Source organism: Anser anser (genome assembly GCF_964211835.1).
Source record: "Anser anser genome assembly, chromosome: 14".
Classification (NCBI taxonomy): domain Eukaryota; kingdom Metazoa; phylum Chordata; class Aves; order Anseriformes; family Anatidae; genus Anser; species Anser anser.
The window spans coordinates 16259708-16276318 of record NC_139735.1 but is presented as its reverse complement, the minus strand read 5'-3'; the positions used below and the strand labels follow the sequence as shown (position 1 = coordinate 16276318).

The 16611-nt window shown below is 36.6% G+C and overlaps 1 protein-coding gene and 1 long non-coding RNA gene across 43 annotated transcripts in view; one reads left to right on the top strand and one right to left on the bottom strand.

Moving 5' to 3' along the window:
- Positions 1-16611, bottom strand: part of LOC310881741 — a 488814-nt gene that overhangs the window by 11091 nt on the left and 461112 nt on the right. The window lies entirely within an intron of this gene.
- The window catches only part of TENM2 (teneurin transmembrane protein 2), a 1465234-nt gene that overhangs the window by 1054665 nt on the left and 393958 nt on the right, over positions 1-16611 (top strand). The window contains exon 2 of one of the 42 annotated variants that reach the window (XM_083799343.1): positions 4681-4819. The exons of the other annotated variants lie outside the window; for them this stretch is intronic. Coding sequence (XP_083655469.1) covers positions 4753-4819 — 67 coding nt within the window. The 5' untranslated portion in view covers positions 4681-4752. The remainder of the gene's footprint in view (positions 1-4680; positions 4820-16611) is intronic. 42 annotated transcript variants of the gene reach the window in all.

Below are 16611 nucleotides of genomic sequence, written 5' to 3'. Positions count from 1 at the left end.
CCACGTTGCTTGGCCAGGTAGCTCAAGCTATACATAGATCAGTGCTGTGGTCACAAAGCAAGAGATTGAGTAGTATCATCTGACATATTTGAGGATCATGCTTCAGCAGGTGTTTTGTTGCTCTTCTCACAAAAATAATATAAATATATTTTAATATATTAATTATATTATTATATTAATATATAAGTATATAATAATAATAATAATAATAATAATAATAATAATAAAACACCATTGTCATTGACTTACTTTCAAAATTTAGCTGCAATTTATGGCCAAAAATCACAGCATGCATTCACAAGCCTTTATACATTGAACTCTTCCTTAGGATCTTCACACAGTTTGCCTCTTAAACGTATGTAAATGTGTTTATGAAGGCCACAGTTTCCAAACTTTAAAATCAACAAAGCCCTTTTCATGGTTATGAAATAGCAACAGCTGATATCCCATTCATTTGGGAGCAGAAATTTTACTTCCTTCTTAAGATTTAGCAGAGTTTTAGGAAAACCTAAACCTAATTACACTGATGTCCTTAGGTAGGCTTTAAAGTTAAAGTTTAAAGGGCTCCATGTTTTCTTCCCTGTACTTTATGCTTAAAGTGGTTGTGGAAGATGGCAGAGAATATACAGTCAAGATACCAAGGTTAGTGTTATATATTGTAGTGCATTCCTTACTCTCTCTCTTATACACACAAAGTCGGATGCATAGAGATTACCTCCTGGGATAAGTTCATCCATCTTCAGTCATTCACTTACACTGCAGAAAATCTGTGTAATTCTGGGTATAGAATAATATACTTGGTTTGAATAATATACTGGTATACTATCCAGAATAATATACTTGGTTTGTTTGCTGGTCAGTCAGTCAATTGGTGGATTTTCAAAGAAGCGAGAGTATGAAGAAGTGTTATGTTGTCCATGTTTATATATTTATTACTTCAGGCATTAATATCTTGCTTTGTTTACTCTAGTTCACAATAGTCCATCTCTCTGTGAAGTTACCTTTCTTTAAGCAATTAGGTTTTGCAATCTGCTGCTTATTGCGTCTTGAAAAGCACGATATAAATTCAAGCCAGGGACATGGTACTCTAGTTAAGGGACTGAAAGGATCGTAAAGAAAAATGAGAGGTATAGCAAATGTGTTTCCAATCTCTGTAGTACATATAATAGAAGGTTTTATTCTACAGTTGTCAGAGAGGATCTCATTAGAGTTCAGGCTTTCCTGTTCCTGAAAAAGTTCTCATGTTGGGTACTTGAAAGGAAAGAGTTCACAGAGTTAAGATATAAGGGCATAGGCTCCCTTCTATTACACCGAACTGTGATCACAATGGACTGAAAAGTTCATAAGCTATTTTGAAGACAGGAGTAATATGTACAATTTGCTTTATTCAGCAGCTCCTTCATGATGCAAGTGCACCTGCAGAGCTGCAGAAGTAAAGGAATTTTCCATTCTGTTGTCATCCGCTGGCCTCCAAATGTAGCTGCCTAAAAATAATGGACAGGATCAACTCTATCTGATTAATTTATTTATTTATTTTCTTGAAAGAATAAACCTAACCAGGACAGGCTTAGGAACTTAGGAGCACAAAAGCCTCAAATGTTTAAATAGAAGTTTTGAGTAAACCACTTACCAGAAGTCTTAGCCACTGGTGAGTGAGGTGCCCCAAGCTAACTGCTGACAACTGGCAAAACTCGTGTGCTCTATTTTAGTATATTAGAGTCCCTGTCCTGCTGCTGAAGGGACATTACACTCATCTCCATACCTGCAGCCTCAGACAAGGCTTTCACACCCTCCCTGTGATTTTGCTAGCTTGCACCTATTGTATGTACTGTATTACTGTATTAATACTGTAGAGTATTAATAAAGTTGTTGTTTGAAAACAAAGTACACTTGTGGAAGCAGAGGCTGTTTGCTACCAGAGGAGGAGGGGGTGTGGGAGGTGGTGATGGTATTTACAAAGAAGCAATTAAGATGATGAAGTTTGAATCTTGTACCTTTGCATCCATCTTCTGGCAGTGTTTGAAAGAGAAACAGGTGTCCCCAGGTGTTACAGGGCTATTCCTTAAAATAACATTTTGAAACGCAAATAAGTTAATAAATAAATATGTAAACCAAGAAAAGGGAATGATGATGCAGTTTCTGGTACAACTTCAGAAATTGTGTACTTCGATTTTTATCAACATAGTCTACAATTTTTTCCCTTTCCCCTTTTTTTCTGTTGTCCTTTAGGAATGGTCTGTTTGTAACACTTTTATTCTCCCATTTTTTGAAAAGATTAAAATTTCATTATAAAAAAACTTATGATATATTTGCAATATTCAGTTACTCAAGCTGTTTCTTTGTCATGCGACTGGCCATCCTTTCCTCCTTTCCCTGGAGAGTGCAGGTCTGTTTTAGAGGGATGATGCTTTCCACTGGAGCAGGTATCTGAGAGAGATTCTTCTTCTGGGAGCTGGCAAACAGCGAGGGCACTGTCACAGCCCAGAGCTTCCCTGCACAGCTTAGTGTCAACATGTCCCCTTTCCCTTTGGTTGGCTCCTCTTCCATAAAACCTGTAAAATGTCATTTTTCTCCTTACCATAAGTAATCTTTTACCTGTGTGGCATTTAGTTTTCAAAATCAAAAATTAAAACAATATTTTTCTGATGTGCACTTAAAGTGAAACATTCTTAAACTGTTCTTTCAGATCTTGCATGTATTCCTTTTGAACTTGGTAAACTTCTGCAATAGATGAAAATTTAAAACAAATAAACAAAAAAAAACCTTGAAAAGAGGTCAGAGAGGCCCAGGTATGGGAAAATTAGCTCTAGCCTGACATAGTGAATACTTACCATATGTTTGATTGTAAGGAACATTTTGATAGTTTCCTAAATGTATTTATTTCAATTCACAGATGGGTATCATATATAGCCAGTTTGAGAGTAATCTTTGAAAAATCTGTTGCTTTTTAAAATCAAATTTCTGAATTTGAAATATACTGACAACACATTAGACAGAATCCTGGAAGCTGCTTCTGGTAGATTAGGTCTTCTTTTAATACTTCATGTTTTAATCTTCTAAATTTCTAATCCAGTGTAATTTGGGGCAGTAATTATTAAATGATTCTTGGGCTTGTAGTGATATATCTAATCATTTACTTTCAGAACTCTTCATTAGTCCTCCTAACTGCAGAATTGGTATCTCTGAAGCTGTAATTTCATAGATTTCTGAAAGTCGAAGTCAGGTTTTATTTTTTCTTGTTTACGTATGTTTTAAAATTACTATTTAATGCCATAATGCATTTCAAACAATAACAAAATACCACCTATTGGAGAAATGAGCTAATCTTAGTTATTTTATGGTCATAGCCACAGAGATGATTTTTCCTGAATATGCAAAATAATGCAAAATAAGACAAGCTTAATTTGTGCTAGAAAGCAAATAATTGCTGCTACCTTCTACATGGCGTGAAAGCTGGGGGTCTGGGCTAGAGTGGATTCTACCTTCTATTTCTAATAAACATGACAGTGTACTAGGATACGTGGCTTGTTTTACTCATGGGTGAGACAGACGGTTTTGTAAACTGGATATCTCTTCTGAGAGAGGTTCCCTTGTAATATATATGTGTTACATATCAGTTGTATTTACAGATGGATGATTAAAATATCTTCCTTTCTCCACATTCCTAATACTGCAAGTTAGTCTAAGTAAATATACCCTTTTAGCTAAAGAAATGAAGTATCCAAACACTACTGTAAGCATTGTATTGGTCACCGTCAAGTTCATTGCTATTGGAAATTACTTCTGTTGGTAATTACGATGTACAGAGAGAAGAGCCTGGACTGGAACCAAGCTTGGCATTTGGACTTAATAATATAATGAGGCTTTAATAAGCCTGTAATAGGCAGCCTCACAAAATGAAATGAGCAAAGATTACAAACACATAGATCAGTTTCCTGGATCTTAAATACATAAATTGTATTAATCTCTATTGATAAAAATTAATTGCTTATTTTGTATGGTCCAGATGTAATTATAGATCAAGATAACATTTCTTAATAAGGCAACAAAGCCTTTCAAATTTCAAACCTTATGAACTATGCAACCATGACTTCAGGAGACCTGGAGCACACGTTCTGTTTGTTTCTTGTAGCTTCTTGTCCCCTCCCCTCGTGCTGTGCCTGTGCCCTTTCTGCTGGGACTGTTTATTCAGACCTGTCAGTCTATCCCTGGTGTCTTTATATTTAGGCCTTGCAAGTCTCTCTGAAGTGAAGGTTCATGTAACAGCAATGTGATGTCCACATCAGGCCTTCAGAAATTTTACAGATCTGTTTTAAGTTTAATAAACTAGGGATAGAAACAGACAAATGACTTTACTGTAACAAGTGTATGCATATCTATGTGCAGGCTTCTGGTATGAGGAAATTTTCTCTGCAGACTGAAGGCTACTGCAGTCCCACCAAAGTCAGTGATACGGGAGGCCATGTCTGAAATAAGGAAAATAAGAATGTGAAAAGTTTGTTATAATGTGCTAATTTTTAACTGTTGATGTCTGAAGGTCCTCTGTCATTTATTTAAATATTATCATATCATTTTTAGTGTGAAATATATAGGAGGTCTACAGTGTGAGCTTTTAATAATTGCTTTTTAATAATGCTTGATTTCTTCTGGCCAAGAATTCAAGTCTTGTCTGCTTTGTAGGTGTTTGCTTTATCTGGATGACCTCTGGGGGGACTGCAGATAGCCTTCTTGTGAAAGCTTGGCCCTTGAAAAATGAAGAGGTCTTTTATACCAAAAAAAAGAAAAAAAAGGAAAAAGACAAAAAAAATCCAAAATGTAGGTATGTATACCAAACAGGTCTAAATAACACAATAAACAGACGTCCTACACCCATCACTGAAGATCCTTTTTTCTCTTTGCTGCTCATTTTCAATTGTCTCTGAAGTCACTCTTACCCTTCTTTTCTGATTGTCTCAGTATTTCAAGTTTTCTACCAAAATAGGTGCTAAAGAACTTTCATAGAACAGAATGTCAAAGAAAAACAACACTTAACTATACATTAAAGAAGAAAAAAGATCATAGCCAATACTGGTCCTGAAAAAACTTTTTTTTTGCACATTAACCTCAATATACATAGCTTGCAATGTATGCGAGCTATTGCAGTGAGGTAGTATTTTTTTCATAAGGAGCTGTCTGGGATATTTTGGCAATATGTATTTTATGTGTAACACCCACTCTTGAGTTTGTGTACTCTCTACATTTATGAACTGAAAAACAGAAAGGGTATATTCTCCATTAAAAAAAAAATAAAAATGTTTTCCCAGTTAATTTAATTTGGGTTACAACATGGTATTCCAAAATCAATGTAAAGGGCCATCTTCATAGTCACACATCTACTTGACAGTTATGTTAAGATGATATCTCCATTCTGAAATAGGAAAGGTGTGTAACAAGGAAAAAATAATGATTTTGAACCTGACTAATACTTCATTAAATTTGCAGAATTAATGCATATTTTTTTTAATTTTTTTTTTCTCAAATCTTGGCATACCTCTCTGTCTTCATCAAATAAATTGAGAGATCTCCTGGGGAAAAGATAAGCTTATGAAAAAAGAAGTTGTGAATTTTACTAGTGAAAAAAGAGAAATCATAAATCACTGTTTTCGGGGGCTTATTGCTGTTTTTTACTTGCTTATATATGCAGCTATTTTTTGTTAATGTAACTAGCAGCCTCTAGCATGCTAAAGCTGACTTGATGGATTGGAAGTAAAAGCAGTGACCACATAATGGCAAGATGGACATATTTTAATGATGTTGGGAATATCTAAAACTGAATATATTGTTGGGCCTGGTCACAAATGCATCTCATGTTGCTGTTTTGCTTGTTTTGTTTTTGTTGGAAACACTGCATTGTTTCTTCTCATTAACATAAGGTAACTGGTGTAAGTTTCATATCACCATTCACCATTCCCACTTGACTTGACATTTTCGTAGTTCAGATGAGGCTCTAATAACCTTTCTGAGCTCTGCTCGCTCTAATGATGTCCATTCAATAAATGAGATTTGAGCACTGCTACCATGGTAAATAGTATACTTGTACCTAATTAAAAAAAAAAAAAAAGCTGCTGTGAGGATGAATATTTAGCATTTTAGGGAAAAATACAATCAGAAATACAGTTCTTGGTAATAAGTACAGTTGCCTTGATAGATTATTTTGAACTTGATTGTTTTGCTCTACAGTGCTATTTGCCCCTTTGCGTTAAAGCTATGTATTGATCCAGCAAATTTGCTAATGTGATACCTCAGTTTCCTGTCGAAATTATGTTCTTCTTCTACAGCATAAGGAAATGGTGTCAGGAGTTATTTTGAGGTTTAGTCTTGCACAGCTTATGAGCATAACTGCAGGGCATTGCAGGAAGGATGATGAGACAGGCTTGCATGCTGCAAGAGTTACCTGTAGGGTCCGTGGCGGGTGTTGTGTCAATTAAGTAGGGAAAAAAAAATAAAAAAAATAAATGAGAGAGGGGAGGAAAAAAAGGGGGGGGGGCAAACTCCCCAGTGGCCAGCTGGGTAGAGGAAGGGGCGGGGGGTCTCCTGCACAAGTGTCTTCCCAGCACTGCAGGTGGTCGCCATGCATGGACCTGCCCACAGTGACCCTGGAATCCCACTCCTACGCGGGCTAGGCAGAGCATGGGGCTGTTAAGCGCTGTGCATGCATAGCAGTGGGTAATGCTTTGCAGCTTCTTGAGTGACTGTTAGCTACCTCATTTTTCATTAAGCCTTGTTTTCCTCTAGTATAAAAACCTACAAGGGGTAGGAAGAAGAGAAGGAAAGAAGTGGTGATTTTCATGCTGTGAGAAACCCACATAACAACACTGGGATCTGCAGTTGCAGGACCATGAGAGTACCAGGAGGGGATCATTGGCATGGGAGCAGGGGAAACCCAGCCCTGCAGCCTGGTCTGGGGCTCCAGGGGGACACAGGCTCCACAGCTGCAAAAGGAAGGCTCGTCGTATTGCTAGGGTACTTAGGCCCAGCATAAAAAAAGACTAGAAGTTAGAAAAACTGTGGCAGGGAAAATATTCTGAAGGAAAATATAGTAGTCCCTGACAACTATATTTAGTAATTTTTATACGTTTGTTTCAGTCCTTTTCCCTGCTTTACTAAATGATGGCTCGAGGAAAAAGAGCAAAAGATATTTTTGCTGCACAACTAAACGTGGGAAGACTCTAAATGCTGAAGAATACTCCTGGGGAGAGAATGAGAGAGTATGTGCTCCATCTGTGAGGATTTTCTGGTTTGTCAGCACTCTCTTGGGCCTTTTCATTTCTGATCTTCTGTGTTTGTAAACTGGTTACTTTCTGCAAATCATTCAGTTGAAGGCGAAAGAACCTCCTTGGCCAATATCTGGTATGAAGCAGTGAGAATCTATGCTGAGCATATTGGTAACCTTTAATGAATGCTGGAAAAGCATAAGCTGACTGAAAATAGCCAGGTGAGTGTAGGTCTTCTGCATACATTTGTCTGCATATGGAGATTTTGCCCAGAATGGTTCATTTACACCCTGGAGGAAGAGCTTGATCATCTATATAACGATGTGAGTAAATGAGCTAGGTCTTTTCACAGCAGAATCAATGTCACAAATAGGCCAGTGGCATACAGGAACTCCCAGGCTGAGCAAGCGCTCCAGCTTGTGGAGAACCCGGCATGGGAAGATGCTGGTCTTGGGTTGGTGCCTTGGGTTGGGGCTGGGGGGGTGAGGCAGGACCCTCTTCAAATCGCACTCTGTGTCTGGACATAAGCAGTGTGTGCATTTTGTGGGGTGATCCTGAGCATGTTACCCTTTCTATCTATAATAGCATCCCATAAATTTTAGTGTAATTAATTAATTTGGCCTTGAATGGCTGTTTGGATTGTATTGGGATACCAATGGCACCTAACTATTTCAGCGTCTCTGAGGGCATGGCAATATTAAGACAGACCTAAGCTTGAAATGGTAAGCAGTATTTCTCTGCAAAGAGAAAGACAGCTTCAGAGATAATATATGTGTTTGTTTTATAGAAAGAACCAAGCGTTTCTAACAGTCCGTGAATTAGGATGTTGTGTAGAACACAACTGTTCTTTACGTCCTCTGGCTGGGTATGGCAGCAGCTTCTCCCACCAATATTTATATGTTAATAAAATAGTGAAATAATAAAACAAAAACAGGAGTGCATTTTTAACTTATATAGCTCATATTAGATCCTGCTTACAGACAGCTAATGCTTTTTTCCCTGTCCAGCTTTATACATTGAAAAATAGTTATAACAATAATAAGAAAGCTTCCTTAAATTTGTTTTGCCATAAGTTATGTTCACCTTTTAAAAAAAATAGTGTATAATTTCTTAATCTGTTTTCCCTGCCGAACTGGTTGTCTTATTCAACAATAAATTGAATACAAAGCTTCCCCCAGGCAGAGAGACAGAATACCAAGCCCGGAAAGTCTGGCAGCTTAATTGACATTTGGTGGTAGCCTTAGGCGGAAGTTAATTTCTACCCTGTTTATATATACACATATACTTTTCATAAAGTATGCAGGCAGCAGTGCAGATAAATTAAGACCAATTCGTGCTGTAGTTCCCAGGTATACACTTGTTGCAGTGACATGAAGCCATTTGCTTTTATGAGTGAAGGAGTTCCTCACAATTAACCAGTGTCGCAGCCTTCTAGGAGCAGTATGTTTCCACGTAGCTGAACGAGGTTTTCTGAGCATTATTTTTATTCAATTGCCATCCAGTGAATACGTCAGTCTCTAAAAGTAAAACGAAGGCCTTCAGACCTTACTCCCAGAAGATGCAGGCTGCTGGGGCAGGTGTAAACTTCATTCATGAAAGCGCTGCGTGTGCCTAACTTGCATATTCAAGTAAGTGCCAGGCAAGCTTCCTTAATTGACTGGGTATCAGCTAAGAATAGAAGTATTAAGTCATTGAGAGATAAATGGAGGATTTATTTGAAATGCTTGATTTAAATTACATTTTTTATTGCGGTCTATTTCCATTGTCTATGTAAAGCAAAGTCAGTGAATCAAGTCCAAGCTCCAGTAGCCAAACTTCTAACTTTGTGAGAGAATGGATTTTCTCAGTAAAATGAAGTTTTTACCAGCTGTGGAGTTGGTCCTTTTCTTTTGCTATACCAGTCCTTCATATATATTGTAAGAAAGTTCTGGCTTTAAAAGGCTAATCTATTAGAACTATTCATTATACCTATCAGTGCTATAGGCAGAGAAAATATTTATGAACCTAATGATCTTAAGTGCACCATTTGAAATAGATGTATATGTTCATAAAACTGGTATCATTCACCCCGCTAGGGAAAAGTCTATAAATCAAAGTTCAGAATGTGGTTTCTGTAGTCAGTGGGACTCTGTGTGGTTCTGAGTATGGGAACAATGGGACAAAAAAAGTGTGTGTGTATAAAGTAAGTACTTTATAATGTTATGTACCAATGAATATTACATTTGTAGGTGACAAGCAAGCAACTGCTTTGAATTGCCCTCGTTCTTAAAGTGAACTTATTTCTTATTTGATTTCACAATACATATTGTCTTGTTTTAATTCTGTGTGAGAAAACTGTTTTGATGATACAAATCATCAGCTACAATAAAAGTCTTTAATAAAGTCACTGTGGGGGTTAGGTATTTTTGAACTATTCAGGAATCACAAAAGGCAGGCATTACAGTAACTCAACGGGAGCATTGCCTTTACCCAGACAGAAGTCATGGAGCTCAAAATCTGCTTCATGATCAGAGACTTGATAGTAGCAGCTAATTGCTAGCTACTTGCTCATAGGTGGAGTCGCAGGAAATGAGGATGTGCTTCAAGCACGTTGGGCAGCAGGCAGGGCGTTTGACATGTCAGCTCTTGCTGAAGGCAGTGGGCCAGGTGTGGTTCCATGTGCAGGATCAGGATTGCAGGTGGGATGTGTTAACTGCTGCATTACAGTATATCACTACGAGCTCTCCTTTAGTTCTTGCATTATATCATACATGTACTCTGATTATCATAGTATTTATCAGCAAACCTTTGACCAGTTCTGCTCAAAGATGCAGAACAGAGCTATTCTCTGAAGGCGGTGTACAAAAAAAAGAAGTTGGGCAGTTACCTGCAGGTGATGTGGTGGCAATTGTTACACAGTCTCATTGTATTTAGCCCTTTTTTAGGCAGCAATATATAGAACAGGCTGGTACAAATAGGCTGCTCTCCCGAGTTCACATTGCCAGTGCATTTTTGCTGTTCATCACTGGTGCTTTTCATCAAGGAAATGTGTCAGCAGTGCGTGAGATACCGTGTTAGATGTATGGAAACTACCCACAGCAAATCACCTGCAGGTAATCTGCAAAACCCTTCTATGCTCTGTTGCAAAAATTAAGTTTATGGGTAATTTATCACCTACTTGTCTCTTGAATAAATTACACATACAAATGAAGACAGAAAAGCTGTAACAAGTGTTGCTTTTGGCTCTGGCAAATATGCATGTGAGAATCTCTTATCAAATATCTAACAGACTGTTCTATTTAGCAGTTCATGATTGTGAACAAGTGATTCATTCTTGTAGCTATTGTTTTTGCAGTACAAACATGAAATATTCTTTCACTTCTGTGACAACTTAGAAACTATCTATTGTATTAATGTCAAAACAAACTCCACTTTATCAAACAAATAAATAAATAAAAGTTGGAATATAGTTTCAGTGAAACTGTTTGGAACTGTGGTTAAAAAGTTCACAGGTAAATATTATTTTGCTTTTTGATACCATCACTTGCAACTCTCCAATGTATCTTTAATATAAAGATGTTACATTACATTATCTTATGAATATAATACATATTTCCTAAGGTAATTTTTTTTTTTTCTCTTTTCCCAGTTTCTTCTCAAACGGCTATTCTCAGGATATTTTAGTTGTCTTTTCTTGTTTAGAAATACCATTGTAGTTTTCCTAAATGTAAATAATGGCAAAGGGACCAAGTGGAATGAACTTTGGAAATTGCCATGGTAATATATGCCCCATTGATTTTGTATTAAACTAGTCGTGTTCCTCTTGTAGTATTGCATTAATCAATAGATTTTTTTCAAGATCATTTTTTTAAATCCTACTTCCTGTAGATATTCATGTTTTGCCCCTGAGACTTCTCTTTAGCTCCTTAGTCCTGCACTAGGTCTGTCATCTATGTTAAGAGGATGTTAAGAGGCCCTGAGGCGTGCTGAAATCTGCATGTATTTATTTCATCGTCTGCAGGGAAAGGGCGAGAAACACAAAGGGGATTCCCCACAATTTGAGAGGCAGAGACAAGACTGGATCCCTTTCATTGCTCAAAACTTGGCCTGTTTTTCTTTGATGTAAAGATATTCAATATTCTTTACAGATTTTTTGTTTGTTTGTTTTTAATTTTGATTGCCTTTGGCCAGTTCAGGTGCTTGAGCTATTTTTTTTTTTTTCCAAGTGTGCTGGACTGCTGCTGTTGACCCCCTGCAGCACAGCTCAGCAGGCTTGCTCCTTGCCAACCACATATGCAGTGCTATGGACTATTATTTTAAAGCTCTTGGGGAAGTTAGTGTAGCTGTTCACCTGCACATTGCCCTCCCACTCACTCGTTTAATTCCAAAATGTCAAAAATCATGGGGAGCTTTTTTTAAAAAAAAACTTTAAAATAATGGACTGCGATTCTTGCTGTGAGAAATACACGAAGTTAATGATTAGTTCCCACAAATAATTATACTGTTAATGGAGCAGGGAAAAAAAATCAGCTTATAAAACTGGAGCAAATGACCTCAGTTTATAGAATGCTGATGTTCCTGAAGTACCTCACACCATCGCAATTTGGGGAAAAAAAACACTTTTAACAAAATTCTTTTTTTTTTTCATTAATAGTTAGATTTTTAAGTGATTGTTCGTCTTGAATGTGATTTATTTTTTTTGCCCTTTGCATTTCACTGTCCTTTTGTTTTAAGAGATTTTTTTTTTTTTTCCCTTGGGCTACCAGAATGATATTACATTTGGGTTTAGAGCATAGCAAGGGCATCTCACCTGAGATAATTCTGTATATCAGGCAAGTCAATATGTTTTAGAACCCCCGAAGAATTTGAAGAGGGATACTACCACTTTGCTTCACTTCATTAAAATAAGTTGCCTTAAGGACAGATTATGGGCTTCCTTGTTCAAGAGGTGGTTTTGCACAAGTTTTCTGCTTGGACAATTTGGTCTGCCCAGTGCCATAACGGAAAAATGTCTTTCTGGTGGTTAGGACTAGCCATTGGAGACAGCATCCCTTCTCATGACTGTATTTAGAATATCACTTCTGCTTTTTGCAACTAGGACATTTCCTAATCTTTTTATAGTCCTTTAAGTAGACTGTAAAGCTAGATAAAATTAGAACTGTTTACATCAGGTTTGATGACTCAGTTTTCTGTTAAATAGACAGAAATGGAAATGTTATTAGGCTATGAATACATTTGACAAGCTATTTCATGGAATTCATTTAAAAGTGAAAAGTGCATTTTATTTGGAGTTTCTCATTTTGATATTGATTTTATAATATAGCTTAATTCACAAATATTACATGACAAATAGTCATGATTATTCAAAGTAAACATTCTTATGTAAAACAGTGTCATTTCAGTGAGAAAATATCTTCAGTATACTTCTAATCTGTGCAGAAAAACTGAAATTTTAACTTTTTATCATAAATCATAATTAAAAGGCATCTTAAAATATTATTTTCCCATGACTTTGAAATTTCATGCAAAAAATATTAATACTAAAAAACTCTTGTTATACAAATCTGTATGTTCAAATTAAAATCATATAATTACATATTCAGTACATCATTCTCTTATAATACATTCTCAAATATACTGTATGTGTAAGATAGACTGTACCTAAATGTATACCCTTTCTTCAGTATTGCTAGAAGTTTTGTAATGATTCGTTAATTTGCTATATAGCAGTAGTGTACTGTGTCTACTGGAATTTGGTAACGGGGGTAAGAAAATAGTAAAAAAATGAAAATTGTTAATAATGAAAAGGTTTCTATTTACTCTCTGCTAGTAGAGGGGGAAGGCCATCAGTTTAAAAAAATAAAAAATCCGATTATGTGTCATTTGCAGTATTGCCAATGTTACTGTTATGAGTAGGATTTGAAGTTAAGAGCCAGCTGAGTCCATGCAGTCTGGTGCAGGAGAATATAGCTAATGTATTTATGTGAGGAAAGTATTCAGACAGTTTAAACTGTGCTGAGGTTGATAATCATAAAGTTTCTAATAAAAGAGGGTTCACTGTGATAAGATTTCCTGAGCAGGAGTTGGTGTAATATTTAGAAATAGGGATTTGTCTGCTGAGAAGTTTGGAAGCTTCTTCTGCCACGTAGCTGTACTTCTCAAAATCGTAGTAATCCACATTTTTACAACCATCTAGGATTTTAATAAGAAACATAATACCAGGATTAAATTTTGCTTGGTTCTCCAAGGAATGCGCTTTCAAAAACAAATCAAATGTAGCCAACTGGCAGAAATGGTGGTCAACTTAATAGAACATGACTCTGATCCTTAAAACTGAATCTTGATGCTTTGTTGTTTGTTTTTAGTTTTATTATTCTTGGAAATTTGAAGATTATGTAAATAATTATGTAAACAGTATTTTCATTTCTTCCTTTAAGGAGGAAGATTTTTGTGGGGGGTTAACAGTCGTATGCCAAAAAAAATTACTAGTTTCCCTAAAAATGCAAATGTATTTCATTTTGCAAGAGTAATAGACAAGACAGCACCCCCCCCCCCCCCTTTTTTTTTTTCCGTAGAGTATTAGGAATGAAATAATGGCATTAACAGCCAGTACATCTCCATACAGGTACAGTGTCATGAGCTCTTCCATGAAATGTGACTTAATGGCATTCCTTTAATCCAAATTCCTTTTGTACCTTAGATAAATATGATATTCTAATCATTTCCTGCCGTGTATTGAGATGTTGTCTGTCTGTAAAAGTGCTGTAAGTGCTTTGACTTCCCCTGGGATACAAAGCTTTACAAAATCAAATTGTCTTATACTAAGTGCAAAAGCTACCATAAGACTATTGCCATTTTAGGGTTGAGAAATTAAGCGGGCTGGAGTTGGAGAGTTCCAAACTAATGATCTCTTCAGCCTTTACCAGAGGCACCACGTCTAACTATATATATCCTGTGCAGTAGAATATACATATACAATATGTTTCTTAAGTGCCAACATTGGAGATACATTAAATATTTGCTGTCTTCCTCTTAATGTTACAGTACGTATGAAAACATCGTAACATTTGTTTTAACTGCAGAATGTGGCATTGGAGATATGAGCAAAGTAAGGCATTTGATTTCAGTGTTACATTTTGTTTAGGGTTGCATATGATCTAAAATGAGGAATGCGCACAATTTTTTACATAATATACTGAGGCAGTCATCTTGAATTGGTTTAAGGAATGGTATCAATTCAATTTAATTGCCCTTTTTGTAAAACATTGTAATTGGAGACACGTGTAATGAAGTTTTGTGGTGGCTTTTGTCTTTTTTTTTTTCTTTCCACTTTTTCCTCTGAAAGTAAAGCAAAAAAAAAAAAAATCCAATAAGAAATCCTGACTGCAGAATGTTTGAGCTCAGGTAACTCTTGAGGTAGGAGACACTATGCTGCATACATTCGGCATGCTTGCTAGCTCTATGTAGATGGTCTTATCATATAAACCCCATTGAAAATATACTTGTAGGCCTCAAAATTTCTGCTCTAAATGCTCATCATTTGTGAACATGAAAACCATTTTCTCTTAAGATGTGGTTAGGATTTTCTCCTTTGTTGAAAAGATCTGGGAAGAGGTTGCCCAATAGTTCTGTTACATTGGCACTGTCTGTAATTGGTGCCTATCAAGTGAAATCTGCCCTATTCTACCAATTTTAGTTTGAAGTTGTTACTCTTCTGGATGCTTCTTCATCAACTGGAGGAGTAAAACCTTTTATCTGAAAATGGTGACCTCCGAATTTCTAGTAAGCTGCTTAGGGGTGCTAGTTCTGTATTTGTTTAGTTCCTATTTTTTGTATAATGCGGATAACTTCTTTGGTTTGTAGTTGTGTTTTTGTTGTTGTTGTTGTTTTTTCCTATTCTGCAAAGCCTTTTGTGGCATGCATAATATTGCTTTGCAATTCCTATTCATGTGTCTTAATTTTACCTTTTGAAAGGCTCTTCTTTCATATAAAAATAACAACACTGGCATTCCTGTCATCTGTAAAGACTGAGCTGGGGAATCTTTTTACTAGGGACCCTGAAGTGTCTTCTGTTGCTTTAGACTCCAAGACTTCAGAGGGAAAGAAAATATATTTACATGGGACTTAACCCTGTGCACTCTCTTCCCAATTTGAGACACAGTTTAATTTCCTTTACCAAGAGAAAACAAGGACAAAAATTTCAAAACAAAGTGGAGTATAATCTTCTTTTATAAACAGCTGTTTGGTGGTTGGTTTTTTTTGTTTGTTTGTTTTTATTTTATTTGTTTTGTGTTTGAGTTTTAGTTTTGTTGGTAGTGGTGGTTGTTTGGTTTTTAGTTGTGAGTACACTGAGTACTGGTGAGCCACCTCAACCATCCCACCAGCTTGCCCAGTCCCTCTCCACGGCCTGCCCATGGCCATGTTCTAGAAGACGAATTCTTTGTTCCCCTGAAGGAGTCAGGACATGGTGTAACTGTCTCACAGCCATGCTTCTGTAACTAAATGTCTTCAGATCTTTGGTGCTCTGGGGTACTACAGACACTGGTCTATGTGGGCTGTGGTTGATGAGCACTGGGAGAGTCAGGTTTCCTGCGTATCTTACCTACATGTTTTGACTCAGGTGCCTTTTTTTTTTTTTTTCCTCCCCTACAGTTTATTATTCACATTTAATCACAAACTATGCTACTGACTTAGCATGCTGGATGGTGTTACTTACCACATCTTGGTGTGAAATGAATCCATTACAAATCACTTAAGTGTATAGACCATATAATTTGTTTTCTATTGTTGTTATCAGTGCAGGGAAAAAAGGACTCAGGCAAAAATGTCACAGAAAATGTGCTATTGTTAATGACATTGCTGTCTAGTTATAGGAGGTGTGAAACCTAGAGAAATCACCGATGTTGGTGAATTTAATGTCTTGTGTCCAAGATCTGAATTGTGTAGCTGACCACTAAGTTAGAAATGGCATCAGGTACAGGGTGCTGATTTCTAATATTTGTTCGTAACAGCTACTCTTTCCTTATGTACCATAACATGCTCTCCTATGTTAGAAGTAAAGCTAAAATGTGGGCAGGCAGAAGTGTAATGGGAACAAAGTGAAAGTGAAGAACATGTGTTGAGAAAAGCAAAGGATTTAGAAGACTGGCAGAGAAAACAGTGGTTTGAATAGGCACAGAGCAGAGCTAGGAGATAAGTAGAGAAGCAATGTGGTTATGAGGCAGTTCAAGGAAGGATTTATCTCACCCAAAGCAATGCTGTTTGTCGGTTTCTCTATAGTTGCTAAAGCTTATTCAGTATTCATGATGCTATATAGAAATAATAGGGGAGGGAAGAGAAATACTTCGAGTGTGCTCTTTTTCCTTTCAGCTATTTTTAT